This window comes from Haemaphysalis longicornis, unplaced genomic scaffold (genome assembly GCF_048455015.1).
Source record: "Haemaphysalis longicornis isolate Haplotype H1 unplaced genomic scaffold, Haemaphysalis longicornis Haplotype H1 scaffold_13, whole genome shotgun sequence".
Classification (NCBI taxonomy): Eukaryota; Metazoa; Arthropoda; class Arachnida; order Ixodida; family Ixodidae; genus Haemaphysalis; species Haemaphysalis longicornis.
This window is the reverse complement of record NW_027526233.1, coordinates 96281797-96301289: the sequence shown is the minus strand read 5'-3', so window position 1 is coordinate 96301289 and position 19493 is coordinate 96281797. Positions and strand designations below refer to the sequence as shown.

At 49.9% G+C, this 19493-nt stretch overlaps 1 protein-coding gene and 1 non-coding gene across 5 annotated transcripts; one reads left to right on the top strand and one right to left on the bottom strand.

The window, feature by feature from the left end:
* Nucleotides 1-809: 809 nt before the first annotated feature.
* Nucleotides 810-17209, bottom strand: LOC144164419 (uncharacterized). 4 transcript variants are annotated; one of them, XM_077694951.1, is made up of 4 exons: nt 17048-17209; nt 11124-11342; nt 7574-7741; nt 810-1190 (listed from the first exon to the last, which is right to left on the bottom strand). In XM_077694951.1, the coding sequence occupies exons 2-4, from the start codon at nt 11310-11312 to the stop codon at nt 1131-1133; spliced, it is 417 nt and encodes a 138-aa protein (XP_077551077.1). In that variant the 5' UTR covers nt 11313-11342; nt 17048-17209; the 3' UTR covers nt 810-1130. The 4 variants fall into 4 exon arrangements, 3 of the variants coding, with proteins under 3 accessions (XP_077551077.1, XP_077551074.1, XP_077551075.1); XM_077694948.1 differs by lacking the exon at nt 17048-17209 and adding an exon at nt 16811-17041; XM_077694949.1 differs by lacking the exon at nt 17048-17209 and adding an exon at nt 16861-17041.
* Nucleotides 17210-17298: 89 nt separating this feature from the next.
* On the top strand, nt 17299-17382 carry Trnal-uaa (transfer RNA leucine (anticodon UAA)). Its single transcript has one exon. It is a non-coding gene; the product is annotated as a tRNA-Leu (tRNA).
* The last annotated feature ends 2111 nt before the right edge of the window (nt 17383-19493 follow it).

Here is a 19493-nt window from a genome sequence, read left to right as displayed (position 1 = left end):
GACGCCTAGTTTCACCGAAAACATGCGCGGTGCGACCACATCGCAACAAAAAAAAAAAAAAAAAAAAAACCCATAGGCGGACGCCATTGTTTGATGGTGATAACGATGTGGCTGGCCGTCTTTACATGAGGCGCAAGCCCGGTTCACCAAGCCGGAGCTACAGCCAATCCGTATCCAGTTGAAATCGCACAAATGTGCTCCGCTGTTGGCGCGGCGCCGTCATGTATGCGTTGTGAGCAGCTGTCCTTGCCGTTTTCCGTCTACCATTCTTCATAGCCAAGAGCAAAAATCATGTTTGCGTGTTTGGTCTTGAAGCCAAGTCATCCTATCTTAGTCATGAGCGCGCAGTTGTGTTAAATGCAAGCGCGCGCGTCTAACCTGCCAAGGTCAGTAGCTGCCGCGCCGTGTCAGATGATAAGATAACGGCACTGCTCCTGCTACAAGTGAGAGGGGGGCTTCCAATGGCCTAGCAGCTATCTGCAAGTAATCAGCTCGGTGGACACGCCTTGTTGTACAGCAATACGTTTTGCGCCTGCATTTCTTCACCCCACTCCGCAACGCGTTCTTCGCGTGCAGTGAAAGAACAGATAACCATTGGTATCTTTGTTATCCGAATAAACATGACGTTATTGCGCGTCACTCCTTTTTCTAAACATTGTATTATGCTGCCAATGATGCGGAAGCATACGGGGCTATTTTTCTGGCCTTTCCGTGGTGTGTTGCGGCAGATTTCGCCTCAACGAATTTTCGCTTCAATGAAATTTTTCGCACGTCCCGTCAATTTCGTTGTAGCGGGATTCGACTGTACTACGTTTTATTCGCACAACAGATCCCAGGAAGTGGAACGCATGTGCGCGCAAGTTCTCATGCCATACGCTTTGCAACTTGGTAAGCAAGAAGACGGAAAAAAACTGAAGGCGTCAAGTCTTGATGTGCAACAAGTCTCGGAGGATAGGTACACGGTTGCATCAGGGGCAAGTGATGCACTGCACGAAGTATCTGTGGTAGATGAGACCTGCAGCTGCACCACATTTTTAAGAACAGGTCTGTTGTGTCGTCACTTTCTAGCTGAATGTGTCGCAAGCATGAGCTGCAACTGGACTTAGAGAAGGCTATCCACAAAAGATGGTTCAGTTGGACTTCCTGGCATCAGCCAACCAGACCAGCTGTGACATTGACGAGACCCCGCACTGCAGTGAAGAGAAAGGATTAGAGGAAGTGCAGATCCAGTCGTCAAGCCAGTTGTGAGACTCGATTTATAAAAACAAAAAAAAGGGGATGCGACGAAAGCCGCATCGTCAGATGCATCGCCTCAGGCTGTACCCGGATGTTCCCGACGTCCGAAGACGCCATCTTGACAGACATGTAATCCACATGTAATCTATCGTTCATGAAACCCGTGTTAACGACAACCACTGTCGTCACAGGGAGCATTGTCTAAATTTATCCAGAAGCATCTGAACCTTTTCAAAAGCGAAAGTCAACAGCGAAACGAAAAGACCTGAGTGCTCAAACAAGCACGCCACATGCTTTGTGCCATGCAGCACTGGTGTAGTTTATCGCATTCCGCTGGCCTGCCGTAAATGTTACATTGGCCAGACGGGGCGATGCCTGAATGACAGACTTAGAGAGCATCGCTCAGCAGTATTGGCTGTAATGGGAGGGGGGGCACTTGGCCGACCATTGTCCCAAGTGCAAATGCACTCCAGCATTCGAAAAAAAAAACACCGGTCCTGCGCAGGTCACACTCCCAACGCGAACGTGCAATCTACGAGGCATATTGCATTGATCAAGAAGGTGACGAGTGTACCAGCGCCCCTTCTGTGGCACTGTCCACTAAAGAAGTGATGTTCCTACAGCAAAGATTAACCTTGGCACGTGCGCCGTTGTCATAGTGTGTATGTGTACTTTGTAATGAATTCAGTTGATGTCTAGCGTTCGTCCTGTGATTTTCTTGCTCGTGTGGTCCGTCCTTTGCGCTAGTAAAATGAAACCACTATCATCTAACCAACCAGCCCAACTTTCCACCTTTAACTCGTTGCAACCTAGTGGCACACCAACAATGTGCTCGTCTTGGGGCTACAACAATTCTGATGTAGAATGGGGGGACAAGCTAGTTGGTAAACATGCATCACTGATGTCCCCTTCCTTGTGCCTGTTTTTGTTCGCGTTTAAATTTCAACGATGCGCAAAAATTCCGCTCACAGGGGTCACATGTTCTGCTGCTGCTGCCACTGGCCGGCAGCTTTGGTTAGTTCCGGCTTCGGATACGGCTGTGCTAGCGGCATGCTGCCAACGCCATCGGATGTCAGTGGTGCCCCAAGACTGCCGGAAACGGCGAACCATGTGGGCCGCTTCGTTCCTCATCTTTCCGACATCACAGCACCGATCAGGGCATGGCTGCGAAAGACAAACTCGTGGCTTTGGGGACCGTGTCAGCAAGCTGCTTTCAACAAGCTCAAAAGCTTGCACAGTTGAAAGGTCCACATGACTAAATGCGTCTCCCACACTTGTGTCAGGCTACGAAAGTTCACACGGTCTCGGAACCGTATTGCTTCAAGATCAACCATAGGGAGAACAATGAGTGCTTGCTTACACCTAATGTTCTCTAACGGATACTGAGAGCCGCTAAAGTCAAATGGAAAAAGAGGCTTTGGCTGTGACATGGGCTGTCGAGAGGTTCGGCCAGTTTCGGAAGGGCATCGCGTTGCAAACAAGACGGCATGACAACATTGGATGAGAGCAATTCAAAGGGAAGACTGGGAGCTTAACACTACGTTTAACTACTCAAGGGAACGTAGCCAGCACTTTAAAGAAACGGACCTCCCCGAGGGGAAACGGTGCCGCCTGGCGAAAAGAGCTGTTCCGTCTGCACTTTCGGACTATCTGTCCTACCCAAGATCACACCCCTCGGAAAAAAAAAAAAAAATAACGAGCGAAAACATCCGAGAAGCAATCAACTGCAGGGTGTGAATATAAAGAAAACGGGCCAACAAGAAAACAAGAGGTTTGAAAAAGGCAGAGGTACTGAAGGGTCAAATTGAGATATATTGACCGCTGTGTCCTTGAGGAGACACGTACACTAACAGTGGTAATGAAGCTGCAGTGAATGACCCATGCAGAAGTGCGATAGATGGGGCAACATGTTGTACTCGTGCAACGGGCGCAGATTGGCAACACAAGTCTATGCAAGATCCAGCCTCTTTGCAACGAAGTAAGCGAAATTGAACAGAATGGGGGGGGAGATTTGAAAAAGCAGGCAGAAAGGCTTTGCCAGACGGCTGGCCACCACAAAGCGGAACTCAAGAGATTAAAGGATGAGCGCCATTTCGCTGACCCAAAGTACATCCGTGACCAAGCAAAAGCGAGGAGGCACCTCCCCACTGCCTCTCTACTGAACCAGATTACCAATTTCAGACGCAAGAGCCCAGCATGCAAGGAGAGAAATGGCGCTTAAGCTCCAATGTCAAAAAACCCCGCAAAATTACATCGAACGCAGTTCAAGAGAAACAGGCATCAATAACTTTAACCAAGCTCTGCTGAAAGCTGAACTTGACAAGCTTGATGCGCACCAGTCAAAGGCTGGTTCTTCGAGCGGACAAAATGCGCCTAAAGCCAAAGCTTCGGTGCAATAAGGACCAAGACTGCTTTGCTGGCCACGTCTGCCAATGAACCTGAGAGCAAGACTGCGCTTGCCCGTTCCTTGCTTTGCTTGGCGATTAATGGGCTTGCCATGTCCAAAAAGATACCAGTACCCTACCCTTTTTACGAAAAGCCTCAATGGTTTCCAGCTCCCAAAGTTGAATCAGTACAGCGTGAAGAAGGTGGAACAAGTTCGTTTCAAGGCTATTCGCCTCAACACTAACAACCACAAAGTAGACGTCGGTGCCACGAAGGACCCCTGTGGTAAGTTTCTTACCTAGAGTACCAGGCATCCATGTGACCTCAATAGGCACCTTTTATTATTTTTTTTTTGAGCTTCGACTACTGCCTCATATAGGGAAACGCGCGATCGCAGTTTCTTGCCTGCGATCGCGTTTGGAGAGTGGTGACGCCATTGGTGAGTGGTGAGTGCGACGCCAAGTTTGGTGAAGTTTGGTGAGTGCGACGCCATTCTGATTGAGGGATTACCAGGCTCTGCTTACAAACTGTAGCGAGTGAGGTAAAGTGCATTACTCTTTTGACGCGAGGTTACTTTGGTGCGTCGGGGTAAAGCACTCGAGACAGACGTGAATTTTAAGTCGCTACGAAAGCCGCAACTCCTAGAGTTGGCAAAAATGTTGGGGTTAAGCTTGGGCGAAGAGAAAAGAAAGCCAGAAATCATCGAGGCCATCGAAGCAGTGGGGGCAGACGACGGTGAGCACTCAGAGTGCCTGGAGCTTATGAAAGAACGGGAGCAAGATAAGAAAAACAAAGCAGAGGATGAGCTAGGGAGAAAGAAAGCGGAAGCGTTAAAATTCTTGGCTCTCAGACTGGTTTGGAGCAGTTTGGCGCAATTTTTGCGATTTTCAAGCTTTTGGAGCAGCCTGGCACAGGAAAACACGCTTGTATCAAAACTGCGCAATATGCGCAGCTGTCTCACCCCTGGGAAGCACAACCTTGTGCAGATGAGCTAGAGATGAAGCGGCTCGAACTTGAAATGCTACCCCCCCCCTTCACTCCGCAAAAAAGGGCAATGAAATCACTCTCCGTCAATTTCGAACTCAAGACTTCCCTCACAAAACCTGACCTGACCGTCCCTTCCCTATCACTCGCCACAGCACAAGTTTTGCTATGAGAAAGCACTTTCTACCACATCGTATGGAGATGCTCCCACACACCCCGATTCCATCGCAACCAGATCCAGGGATGCCTGGACTAAGGACACCCCCGACTGGTTCGCCTCCGGAGACGCTGAGCTGTATTGGGCTTCACTAAAATTTTACCCGACTCAAGTCAACACAGGGGAAGAATGTGGACGGCAGAGACACTAGACATCTACCGGCAAACGCTACATCGGCCTAACAGGGCGGTGCTTAAACCACCGACTCAAGGAGCACAGAGCAGCCGTACAATCAGTTGCGGGGGAAATGGACACTTGGCCAATCACTGCATGTGCACACCAGAGTTTCAAACGTCTAGGGCAGCTTCTATCTATACACAGACAGAGAATTACTTGGAGGAGGAGGAGAGATGGAGGTGTAGAGATGTGTAAGAACCGCTTCACTAGCCTCGTCAAAAAAGGAACTCCATTACCTTAGGCAGAATTGGGTATGGTAATGTCGTGTGCAGAAGCAGGGGCTTTTGGGTTGCAATGAAGTGGAATCTGCAGCGTCTGAAGGTGGAAAAGGTTCGTGCAAGCCTCCCGACAATATCAGCAACTGTTATGATGTCAGTGGCTACATTGCACGTGTTGTAATGAAACACACAAACTGTCACAAACTGCCGGCCAGGCCCTCCCGCAACAGAACGACTACGGCCTAACGCTCGAGTTCGCCCGTCGCCGCGAGTCCCATGGCCGACCAGCTGCCGCACCCCGAATCCCCGAAACACGTAAGCGGCTGCCCGGCGAGGCTGGCTCCACCTCGTCGCGACGTTCCGCTAGTGAATCGGCGGGTTCTCCTTGCCTCGTAGAGATTTTCTTTTGCCGCGCCTCCCCTTCGTAATTGTTTGTTGGATGGGATTAAGATATCCGCCTCCTTTGGGTTTCTTCTAGCGTCACTCGTAGCTAACGAGCTGAGAGTTGGTTTTTTGTGAGCTGGGTGTCGTAATTGTCGTTATCAAGGGTAACGATGTTTGAGGGCATTTCACGTGTCGGGTACAGCTTGCAGAGCTGCTAGATTTTTTCTTATAGTAAGTGCTGTTGTTGGGGGGGGGGTAACGATGCTTGTCCCCTAGAGTGTTTTGCGTGTTGCGTACGTGTTAGTATTTTTTGTTGTTGTTGCATTGTCGAGGTTTAAACAAGTGTTTGCCTCTAGAGTGTTTCGCGTGTCGCGTACAGCTGCCCGAGTTATAAGTTCGGGGTCGGAGGTGGTTAAGGCGTAGGCCACGGCGGATCGAGTGTAGTCATAGTGGCCACCCTGTGTATTTGGTTTTCCTTGGTTGTGTTACTTTCTGGCTTACCGGCACAGCCACGATGCCAAATATAGGTGGCGCCCCCATATGATGATGGGAAAAACCCCGCAACTCCGCGACAGAGTGCCTTTACTCAACGTAACTAGATAGGTTCAGTTGCCAAACTACGCCTCATTTCACGGGACCGCCACCTCACGCGGGAGCCGGTAGCACTGCAGTCGCAAGTGGATCCTGATTGCCAGTCGTCGCGGCAGCCTGGACAGGCTGGTCACATCGTCTGGTATCGACAGTATAGTCTCGTCGCAAATGCGGTATGGTTAGTCAGCGATTGCTGTTTGGTGTTGTAGTTTATTTTGGGAAAGTGTGGGCCGTAACCTTCCCTGTTAGAGACAGGCCGACGTGCTGCATGCCCGGCTGCACGAGTGGCTAGAGAAATGATCCAAACCGCTCGCAGCGGCATTTCTTTTGTGCACCAAGCGACGAAGGACTGCACTCCACGTGGGATACAGCGATTCCACGTGCGTACAAGAGCCTTACTAGCAAGTCAAGGGTATGGGATTTGCATTTTCACAAACAAGACATCGACAAGACGTACATTCACGTCATTGAGGGGAAAAAAAAAAAGAGTAGAATCCCTCGTGGAAAGTGGAGTTTGACCAAAAATGCTGTCCCAAAGGCGTTTCCGAATCTCCCCGTTTATTTTTGGAAGCCGTGAGAGAAGAGATGGAGGGAGGGAAGCGGAAAACCCCAAGGAGCAGCCGCCCAAGCCCAGGATGAATCCCAGGTCGGCCACTGCGACGACTCAGATGATTTGCATACGGCTCCTGACGGGTCAGCTGTAACTGTTAACGACATGAAATCTATGCAAATGCCTGCCCGTGGGCGTGTGATCCCGCTGGATAGCAGAAATGGTGAGCTCACCTCGTTCTTCCCTTTGGATCCACCAGAGGAGGCTCCACAGATTGAAAAATGTGTAGTTTGCAACGGCAAGTCGGCTACTGCAAGTGCCTATGGTCGTATGCCTGTGGTAGTATGCTTGATGGCATCAAATGTGTCATTGAGAAGAGGACAGAAAAAGTAGTGCCCTTCCACTCGGTGAAGAAGATGGCCTGCGAAGCTCGACGCAGTACACGAAATGCACAGAACAAAACACGGTTTGTAATTTGCGATTGGAGAATTAGCACTTAGCCAAATCAAACTTTGAAAGACTTGAGATTAATTCCAGAGGACAAGCATGGAGCTGTCCATTTCCCTCCTGCGTGGTAGGCATCTAACTGTCCGCGTAACACACCAACCGAATCCACTCGTCCACTGACGACACCGGAGGAAGGTTTGCAATGGGGCGGTGAACGTACACGTTTAAACCTCCCGCCAGCACAATGGACATGTCATCAGGGAGAGCATAAAACTACATCTGCGCGTGCCTGATAAACCGGCAACCAAGTATGTGTGCAAGCTTACAAGTGAAAGGTACCGCCAAAATTGTCACTTTCAAAGCTGAAAACAATTATGGTCTCACGGCAACGTCGCTGCGCATCCAGGAGAGGTTCCAAGCTACTCGGCGAGCTGGAGCTTGCAGTGGAAACGGCGGCGTCAGCGGCTTTCTGTTGTCTTCGCACCCGTTCGCGCTTCCGTTCCGGCAGACACTCCTTCGTTTCCCGCTGCTCTCCCTCCGAGCCAACGGCACCTGGAAGGAATCCAGCTTTATTCTAGCAGACAACTGTGTTGCCGTCCATTTGCGTCCCTCATCGTAGGCATCTCATTGTCTGCATAACACACCAACCCAAACCCAAACCGCTCCACCAATGAGGACAGCTGGCAGGTCGCCTTGAGCCGCGAGACTTCCACGTTTAAATTTCCCGCCAGCACAACGTGCATGCCATCGGTAGCGACATGAAGACTAGCTGTGCATGCACGCCCCATAGCTTTCACCACCAAGCAGTGCTCTGATAAACCGGCAACCGGTGATGGACACGTGCTTAAAGGATTGATTGATTGTAGGGTTTAACGCGCCGACACAACGCTGGCGATGAGGCGCGCCGTAGTGGAGGGCTCCGGATTAATTTTGACCACCTGGGGATCTTTAACGTGCGCCGAAATCTCGAACACACGGGCGTTTTTGCTTTTCGCCTCCATCAGAAAAGCGACCGCCGCGGCCGGGAATCGAACCTGCGACCTCGTGCTCCGACGTGCTTAAAGGAGCCATGAAGAGAAAATACAAGTTTGTTTTATTCAAAAGATTTTGTATTCTACAGTGCCCACAGCGTTTGTCCGGAAGCAAAAGATGCTTTACTCACTGCGAAATTAATCAATTTAAGCTAACATTTTGATTCTCACGCCAAAACCTGCATTTGAACGACGCTTGCAATGACATCATGAGAGCAGGTCTTTCAGCTAAACTTGGTGTGGAGCGGCACGGCCAAACTCGACTCTGCTCCTCCCAAGTCGTGTCCGGGTGTGGAAGCGAGGCTTGCTTACCATTAGTGAACCCAGATGGCACCACCACACCGCGACAACAGTTTTCTGCCTTCGGTTTGTTTGTGACCGTATTCAAACATGGCTTGTTTTTGTTTCCGGAGAAAATAATCGTTTCGGGAAACATGGTGCTCGCTCGACAAATATGGCCACGTAAGACACCGTCGCTTGCGTCAATCAGCCAGTGTCGTCTCAGACAACCCCAAAGCCCCGCAGTGCTGTGCATCTAACCAAGCACAGTGCGCGCAGTACCAACAGCAGTACGCATCAGTACTTCCGTGTTCACGTGTGCTTTCGTAACTTCCACTGTTTGTCCCACCATTCTTAGGGCTTTACAATAAATGTGCCCTCAATGTAGGCGCAAATAGCTCGTTCGGCAAGCTTATAAGCTCTGCCTAATTTGCTTTTGCCGCCCTCCGCCAATCGCAGGGCTGTCTCGTACGACATCATAGGTTCTGCTGCGGGAAATGAGTTAGTGGGCCGCATGGCCATTCCCTTTTCTCCTAATTATGTAGCTTATTTGAGTGAAGTTCTAACTAGGCAATCTTTTGAACGAACCAAACTTGCATTTTCTCTTCATGGCTCCTTTAAGCATGAAATACGCGGGTGCAAATGTCATGCGGAAAGCCTTTCATGCTGAAAAAGGATTATTGGCTCACATTTAGCGTTTAAAGCGGGCAAGTTGCTCCGGTAACGCCTGATAAGGGCGCTACCGCCTTTATCAGATGATTGTGTGGCTTGTGAAAGAGGCATCAGTGGTGGCGAGGAGAACAGCAGTTGTTTAAAGCGCTGTCGGCGGGGCGAGGTGGAGCACCCCAGCAGCGCTGAGTAAATCAGCTTCACCGGAATGAAAACTGGGGCGGTTGGACATATACTGCTCCGCAATAAAAGGAAGTTTTCGGCGACCTCTTTTGGGTTATCGTGGAGGAGCTATCCCAGAACACAATAGCCTGGGTTGGACGTAACGCCCACTTTGAAGAGGTTAGTGACCGCGTCTTGAACTTTTACCCAGCGACACGGATGCACTTTTGGAAAAAGTTCCTGAACCAGCACGAGATTGCGAGCATTCAAGTGCAGGCGGCAAGAACGCGCGCAAAGTTGATTCAGAGATTGACGTGAAGTGAGTGAAGTGCTTTCGTGCTTGAAGTGTTGTGTTGTAAATGTAGAACAAGCGTTCGGGCAATATCGTTATCATTCCATATTGTAAGTACGTGGATTAGACGATGTTAAGTGCAGATCAATTATTTGTTTTATTCTTGAATTGCTTGTCCCGCTCATGTGCATAAAATTATTAAAATAAAATAAAATATAATATAAAAATCAAATAAAATATAAAATAATAAAACAATATTAATGAATAAACATATACAATATAAAACATAAAAAACAATTATATGTACAGTGCGGTCCACTGTCAAAGGGAAACGGCGATCGCGCGGCCGCTGCACTCTGTGAAGCGCCAGCGCCGAGAAGTGGCTAGAATCGGAGACAGCCGGCGCATGCGCACTGACCGCACAAAGGCAGGAGAAGCCGCTCTGTTGTCTGCTACGGCTCTTCTCCGGGCCGTTCAGCTTGCGATAGCCAAGGAATTTCGCATTCCAAGAATCTGAGCAGCACGGCGAGGCGCCGTAGCAGACAACAGAGCGGCTTCTCCTGCCTTTGTGCGGTCAGTGCGCATGCGCCGGCTGCCTCCCATTCTCGCCACTTCTCGGCGCTGGCGCTTCACGGAGTGCAGCGGCCACGCGAACGCCGTTTCCCTTTAACAGTGGACCGCACTGTAGAAGTTATTTACTTTATCCAAGAATACTGGTTGGAGTAGTTCGGTAACATTAACACCACGGAAAAATTTGAGCTACGAGGCTATGAAAATAGCAATTATGTTCTTTCAAGATCTCCTCCCTGAAAGATTCCCGCTTTTTTTTTTTGTGCAGTTTTATTAACTGAGGGCTTGTATGAAAGAGGAAAACATCTGTTCCTTGAGGAGTCTTTTCTAGATGCTATTGTGCACTGAAACCTGATTAGAAAAAAAAAGGGAGGAAAAGCTTAATTGTGGATTGGCATTCACTCACCTACACGTTGGCTTCGTGAGAGAGCACTTTGATCTTAGTGAAAAGGCCGAGAAGCGATAAGACATTCACCTGCGATCAAATGGTGGTACAATGAACTGCAAAGGCCGAGGCTCACTCCTCATTAACGTCATTCTATCTTCGCATCTTGACGAGAGGTCTCACAAACCCTCTCTGCAAGGATAATACAGTGGCACCAGCTTCTCGCTAACGTCTTGGCAAAAGTGACATTGCTTTGCTGCGAGAAAGTTCGGATTGGTAAAGCACTTGTACTGCATTATGTACGAAACTAGCCGCAATTATTGCTAGAAGTATAGCTGAATCCAAAATGTGACTGCCACGCATAACACATGCGCGAGTCCTAACTTAACTGCAAATTACGGTTTTGATAACGGCCGAGCAAATAATGGGCGAAAAACTTTGCCTTCTGTGTGTTTTACTGTCTGATATGGGCTGTTTTCTGGTGGATAAGGCAAAAGATTGGTCATATTATTGGTCACATGTTGAATGATGCAACAGATGACGCACCTGATGTGGCACAAGTGGCGACGCCGAGAAGCAACTCGCCAGGTGCAGTGAACCACGGTAGCATTGTGGCACAGGAAGCAGTATCGACTGCCCCTGAAGCCAGTTGACCGTAGAGACCGAGCCGACCTCCCCCGCAGACTTGACCTTTGACTGTAGAATTTGCGGTGCCAGCCTCGCCACAGAGTCCATCGGCAACCACGGGCAGCCAGGAATCCGCACCTGAGAAAGCCAACAGAGTTCTAATTCCTCGCCCAGCATACATAATCTTCTGCAGCGGATCTGAAGCCATCTCCACCAACAAACTATGCGCAAATGCAGCCTACGCTCTGTACATCACATAAAGTCGTGCAAAACACCCTCTGTAACACTGACGCTAAATGAGATCTCCACCCCCCAGTATGGACACGCCCACACTTTGCCAAACATTGCCCAGAAAGCCTAACAAACATCAGTACAAACACCCCACACCACTGAATTAGGCGAACAATCTTCATTATGAGAAACTGCCACTGTTGCAGCTAAGAGCGGTCTGGCAGGAGAAGTCTAGCCGGGGCCGACTCCGCTGAAGACTTCCGGCCCAAACATCAACAAGAACACCCTCCTTGCCTACGGTGCTTGATCAGAAGCTCCACATCCCCTCCTTGATGCAATAAAAGATTCACCCACTCCAGTATGCACGTAATCACGGCATAGACACTCAGCTACAAACACAACAGGTTGAAATTGTAAATGCGGGAAACTGCTTTATCGAGGGGACTGATACCCCTGTCACACGGGCACTATCAATCGCGATTGAAGTGAATCGCGATCGAGTTTTCGAGCGCGCTCGACGCACTGCCGCTGCTACACGGCCCGTTTCAATTGTGATCGAAAAGTTGCACCGGTTGCACTGGCGTACGTCAGATGGCGCTAACCAATGTACTTGCGACCGACGTCTGGTAACTTCTCGCTGTAGTAGGAATACGTAACTATGTAAATGTTACCTCATGCTCATTTGGGTCAAGTTAATATTTGACACAGTTTGTGGCGTTAGTTGAAGTTTTCACCTTCTGTGTCATTACTGAGCAGGGACGAGAGTATCGCCGCTTTTGTTCGATCGCGCTTGGAAGCCTCGATTGCGCTTGAGAAACAAGGATCGAGTTCGAGCGGGATCAAGCTCGATCGCGATTGAAACTGCCGTGTAGCATGCGCCCGATCCGGATCGACTCAATCGCGATTGAAAGTGCCCGTGTGACAGGGGTATAACCACCTTGGAAGCCAGCAAGCTGCTCCAGCCAGCAAAAGACGCATAATGAATCGACAACTCACAGCGGAGGGGGGTCGGATGTTGACAACACACATTTCCAGCTTCACAGAAAGCTGTATAGCTTTCATTGGCAATTCCACGGCTGAACTCACCAAGGGGAATATTTTTTAAGCAAAGCTTATACTGCTGGGGCTCCATGTATTTTTCGTGTTCGCAAACAAAATCTTCCAAGATTCGTCATACAAGTGGGAGGCATTAGAAAACGTACACCCACGCTGCTGAGCACAAGGTCGCGGGTTCGATTCCCGGCCGCGGCGGCCGCTTTTCTGATGGAGGCGAAAAGCAAAAACGCCCGTGTGTACGAGATTTCGGCGCACGTTAAAGATCCCCAGGTGGTCAAAATTAATCCGGAGCCCTCCACTACGGCGCGCCTCGTCGCCTGCGTTGCGTCGGCGCGTTAAACCCTACAATCAAATCAAAACGTACAACCTAGTGTGCATGCGTATGCTATTAGCACCCAATCACCACCACAGCCGCACACCGTTCAAAAGCTGACAGACTTCAAGCTTACACATCTCAATGACTTGCATTAGCTTTGAAATGAATTAGTAGTCACTAACAAACACCACTGCCAAGTTGAGTCGCCAAAGTGAAAACGTGTGCGCGTTTAGGTATGACCGCCGTCACCTCTGGAGAAAGATAAAATTTGCTCATACCTTCTCCCTAAATTGTGCGTAATGCCGCGTGCCAAAAATCTTCACCGGTCGTCTACCCTTAGATTTTTTTCGTTGAACTCCCGCCAGAAGGGTATCTTTCCCTCAAAGAAACGTTGATCACTTGCGCCTGCATTAGAGCACTGCACGGGCCTGATTTTAAGGCCCGAGCCCGGCCCGAGCCTGCTTTCTGAAACCCGAGCCCGACCCGGGCCCGTAACACCGAGACCGGGCCCGGCCCGGACCCGGGCATTCATAAGTGAGCCTAGCCCGGGCCCGGCCCGGGCCCGTCGTCTCAAGCCCAGGCCCGGCCCGGGCCCATCGTCTCAAGCCCAGGCCCGGCCCGGGCCCGTCGTTTCAATCCCAGGCCCGGCCCGGGCCCGTCGAATCAAGCCCACGCTCAGCCAGGGCACGGTCTTTTTTTTTTGAGCCTAGGGAGGGCCCGCATGTGTGTGACCAGGCCTGGTCTTAGACGTTGAAGAACATTTGTTTATTATATTTGGTCGAGTGTCTTCGTAGCGGGAAATCAGACGGAGCATCTAGTCTGTACAAGCCCGCCCTGAATTGTAACGCAAAAAATAAGGGTTTATAAGTACACGTAGTTTAGCTCACATCATCTGCAGTTCACGCCACATGGGTGTAATAATAGCTCGTATTCTTACACGAGAGACACCATCACCTTTGATGACCAGACTCTTGGCAACTTCATGTGGTTGTTTCGGTCACAAGTTGGTATTAATGAAATTTCTTGCTGTCCATTTGAATCCACGAATATGTGCGTGCGTTGAAATATTTTCCCTGGAGTGGTTGCTAAGTGGTGGCGCTTCTCTAGCACGCGAGTTTGATTTCCAGCCACGGCAGCCGCATTTAGATTGGTTCGACATCTAAAATACACGTACATAGACATAGGTGCACAGCTCCAGGGTGGCTTAATTAATTCCTTCCCCGCTAGGGCATTCCTTGGAACCGTATCTTTGATATGTTATACACCAAAATATAAAATATTGATGCTGTACATGAAATGTCATTAAAGTTACACCATAATGACTATCAGCCCTAGCAAAACACGTTTTTAAAACAATGTGTATAATAACATCAAGAAGCGCGTAAAAGTACACTCAGAATATTCAATTTTATGCTATTTTCTACACTTCCCGTCGGAACTATTAACGGCCGGGCCTGTGAATTCAAGCCCGAGCCCGGCCCGGGCCCGTGGCGTCGAGCCCGAGCCCGGCCCGGGCCCGCGGCACTGAGCCCGAGCCCAGCCCGGGCCCGCGGCACTGAGCCCGGGCCCGGCCCGGGCCCGCCGATAATCGACTTCGGGCGGCCCGGCCCGGCCCGGCCCGCGGGCCGGGTCGGGCCCGGGCTTTCGGGCCGGCCCGGGCCCGTGCAGTGCTCTAGCCTGCATAGAGCCCATGAACTAACCCCTATCCTACAAACAGCTAGAATTCACAGCACCGAGTCGAGTACCCACGGAAGTACAAGTTTCTGCGTTACGACGGATAGAGATGGGCAAAACGGCTCACTTCAGTGAGCGGCTCAGAACGGCTCAGTTCACTGAAGTGTACCGGTTCTTTTGAACGGTTCAGCGGTTCATTTAGGTTTGTAACCTGTGTTAAGCATGCATAATCTAAACTATTACTCAATTGTTATTTAGTCATTTTTTTTGTAACAACATCCGCTGTATTTGTGCTGAAAAGAATTCGCCTCACCATCATTACAAAGGTTTTTATGTGTCAGTGGTATTTCAGAATCACTCTCGGTCGATATATATAGAAGAAAATGCAACTTTTTGTCAACTTTATAACCTCACAAATATGATCTCTACTAGTGAGCTGTGACGCCAGAAAAAATGATTCTGGACATAATACAAGAAACTAATTTTAATATTGTGGTGGTGAACAACACTTTGTTCAGTTTATTCGAAGCGAGGTCGACGGGTCCGCTTTCTGGCAGCGATAATAGATGACGCGAAAGTTGCACACAAGACCCAGCTGGGTCGGCCGATACGCCTCTAATAACTCTACCGGAACGTGCCGACACGACTCCTTCAGAGCCATGCTCAGCACGATTCTCTAATCGAGCGAGCAGCCGCTGAACGTCGGTTCTTAGGAGAGCCGCTCTGCCAAAGAACCGCCGGGAGCCGATAATCGCCGCGGAACTGAGCGGTTAAGAAGATGCGGCTCGTTCCTGATTCGGACAACAGCTACACGCACAAATGTAACTGTAGTGATTCTAGTGAATTATATGGTCACAGGAGTTTATTCTCCTATTACTTTGAAAATACAGACGCAGTTCGTTCACTGCTGCCATTGCGGCCTCCCGATCTGTCATTCACCGCCGCCGCCATCGCGGTTCCCAAATGGCGCCTCAGAAGATCCGCTTCGCGAGGAGCGGCTCTCGAAAAGAGCGGGAGCCGTTCTTCGGTTCAGTAACTGAGCGGAAAGAGCCGGAAGAGCCGATGAACGGGTCAAAACTGCATCCGGTTCTCCTGGCTCGAATTGTCTGCTCCCACGACAGGAGGCGCGCTGGAGGAGTTTGAAAAATTAGCCCCAGCCGGCCCGGCAGTACAGTTGCTTTCCCGCTCCGATAACAGATGGCGCAGAGCGACGGCTCATTTGACCCGGGTCTTCGGTTCTTTCGCTCAGTAACTGAGCGGATCCGCTCACCGGAAGAGCCGATGAACGGGTCAAAACTGCATCCGGTTCTCCTGGCTCGAATTGTCTGCTCCCACGACAGGGGGCGCGCTGGAGGAATTTGAAAAATTAGCCCCAGCCGGCCCGGCAGTACAGTTGCTTTCCCGCGCCGATAACAGATGGCGCAGAGCGACGGCTCATTTGACCCGGGTCTTCGGTTCTTTCGCTCAGTAACTGAGCGGATCCGCTCACCGGAAGAGCCGATGAACGGGTCAAAACTGCATCCGGTTCTCCTGGCTCGAATTGTCTGCTCCCACGACAGGGGGCGCTGGAGAAATTTGGAAAATTAGCCCCAGCTGGCCCGGCAGTGGAGTTGCTTTCTCGCGCCGGCAATAGCTGGCGCGAGAGAGCGTTGACCCGGCTTTTAGGCTCCGTTGGCTCTTTCTCCATGGTTTGCAGTGCTGTGGCTCGCCCCGTTCGACACTGATCACTGAGGGGGCGAGAAGGGTCTCCCTCTCTCCAAAAGAACCGCCGCTCACTTTTACTGAGCCACGGCTCACTCGTTCTTCAAAAAGAGCGGCTCAAAAGAACCGGATCACTCCTGAGCGACGCATCTCTAACGACGGAACAGGAATTTGGGCCGCTGGACGTAAACTGGCGTGCGCTCTCGAGAATCCAGCGGTCGTGCCACGACCAACTACACACACTCGTTCAAACCACCCTCGCTTGTGTGCGCAAGCGTTGACGCCCCAGCACCACTCACCAACCATGTCAACGAATTGAAGCTGTGCAAAAACTATGCTCGCCCACTGACGCAAGGCTACGCCGGCTTTATCATCAGACGAACTTCGATAACGTTCGTACGCCACGTGCGACCTAAAAACCTACAGTTATTCCTACTGAAAAACTCAAAACCGGCGCTAGCTTATCACCGTGGCCAACGATTCCCTTACAGGCCTACACATAAACACCGCACTGAAGGGTTAGGCTACATCGTAAAAGGGCCGAAATTCAAACCTAGCTACAACAGTACACGAGTACACTGTTCTGCCGGCACATTTTCCGACGTTGGCCGGATACTTTGACACTCACGTTTCCACATGCAAGCAACAAATGACTCTTCCAAGTCTGCAACGCTCTACCTTGACCGCGCCCGTCCAGCAGGCACGCTTTCATACGAACTGCAACGATATTTGCCCTCAGGGGCACGGCTTCATCGGCCGCAGGTCACCGCAGGCAAAAGCAACAGCACCACAAAAACAACTCCGATGCCGCTCTGTGCTGGCACCACCGCAAATGAACAGCTGCCAGTACACATTTACCGCTCACCTTTTTCACTGGCGACCGCAGCTGCGCTCAAATGCGCCGAATTGTGGCTGGCGTGAGTGGCGGAAGCAGTAATGCCACCTATAACAGACTGATAACAGCTCCTCGACTGGGTTCGGACGGCGTGACACGCACGAAACGGCCGGTGGCAACTAACAGCGTGGCGCACACCACAGCAACAATCACGCAAGATGACATAACAAAATGGTATCTTAACGCTTATATACAACTCGAAATGCATCCCTGTCGTCCCTGTCAGGATGGCCGAGTGGTCTAAGGCGCCAGATTTAAGCTCTGGTCCTCGTAAGAGGGCGTGGGTTCGAACCCCACTTCTGACATACATTTTTTTTTTTTTCCAGTGAACAGATAGGATGGAAATGATCTGGCAAGGTGCGGATTTCTTCTGATAGCACGGGGCGCAAGAGCGTGAGGGATGCTTTTCAGCAGATTAATTGCGCGCGTTTTTCAACTCAAAAGTTTGTCCGTATCTGCTATGGCAGGGGAGTTTGAGGTGCAGCCGGCTTTATTTGCACTCCGATATTTGTGGCCTGTTTCTAAGGGAGGAGTGGGATGGATTCGGCATTGCGTCATCTATAATTCAAAGTGTGGTGAGTAATTTATCAGTCTTGGCAGTGCGATCTGTAAAGGGCTCTCTCGACCAAGCCTGCCTGCTCTCACCAGGACGCACCCATTGGAGTTTTATTATGTTATTTGGAACAGCAGACGCAGCCTTTAGGAAAACCTTACAGACTCGAGGTGGAGCATAGGTAAAGCTTGAGAGCATAAAGCCAACACACGGGAAAGGGCAATATCAGATTGTCAGATGCATCATTGCACATTTTTAATAAAAAAATATCCTGCAAAATTTATGAACGATCAAGCCAAAAGCAAAATGCTAGGAGGGAATAAAAATTTTAAGAGATACAAAGGCACATAGTTATCCAGTATATGGGCCGTGGAGGTACAAATTTAAAGCAAAAATATTTAAAAAATATGGATATCTGTTCATGCGGACAGGGAGTGTCGTAGTCATGTGATTGCGCACGTACAGTTCGACATGTATCCTGGTGAGAAAATGTTGTTACGTCTCGCTCGGCAGAAATGCAAGCTTGCGCCAACGGTTTCTTACAGCGAAGCTGGATACGGCTAGGTTCTGACCAAACGTTCGCCCGTCGACAGAGCCGCGTAGAATGTAAAGTGCTCGCCTCATTCTAATGTAGGTACCTTGGGAAAAATTATACTGTAATTGGCCGCTAGGACAACCATGTATCATGGCTGAGTTTCACTCGGTTGTCGTAATTTGTTAGTGCACAGTTACTGAATTCGGAAACGGACAGTTTTCATTTTTTCCCGGGGCTCGACCCCCGATTTGCAGCTCATAGTCAGGATGTACCCATCATCATCATGTGCATACATACATACGCGCACATACATACATACATACATACATACATACATACATACATACATACATACATACAGGGTGTTGCAACGATAACTGGAACACTAAAAATTTTTCCTGAGCGATCCGCCGCTCTGTTCGCGCTCAAACTTCACACAAAGGTCGCATTTTGTGGTCTATTTTGTTTGACACCGGGAACAACAATGGTACTTACCTGTTTATTCTGAAAATAAATAAAAACGATTTTCGCCTATGGGAAAATAGCCGCTGATTTGAACGTGCGAGCCAGCGCAAGTTGATGTTGGAACGACGGAACCACCTGCAGTGTGAAATGCACTTTTGGGATTCACGTACGGAGCCAAATGGTGCAGCAGACGATCAGAAAATGCACCTAGAAATGAGCTAACAGACGATCAGAAAACCCGGTTTTCGGGCTCGCACGTCCAAATCGCCGCCATTTTCCCATAGGCGAAAATCGTTTTTATTTATTTTCAGAATAAACAGGTAAGTACCGTTGTTGTTCCCGGTGTCAAACAAAATAGACCACAAAATGCGACCTTTGTGTGAAGTTTGAGCGTGAACAGAGCGGCGGATCGCTCAGGAAAATTTTTTAAAGTGTTCCAGTTATTGTTGCAACACCCTGTACATACTCTTCGATTTTCGAGCGCAGCGCGCACCGCCTGCACTTTTCTCTTCGATTTACCGACGGTGCAGAGAGTGCAGGATGAGTTCACGGATTTCCCTGCACTTCCCCGAGAGGAGGTGCAGAAGCAGACGACAAAAGTGCAGGACCGGTACTGCAGTGGCGGCGCCTGCGCTGAACTGGCTGAACTCATTCGGAACTCGTGCAGAAAGTGCAGGCCAAATCGAAGAGACCTACAGTGTGTTGCGACAGTAATTGGAACACTTCAAAAAATTTCCTGAGCGAACCGCCGCTCTGTTCGCATTCAAACTTCACACGAAGGTCGCATTTTGTGGTCTATTTTGCTTGACGCCGGGAACAATGGTACGGTACTTACCTGTTTATTCTGAAGACAAATAAAAACG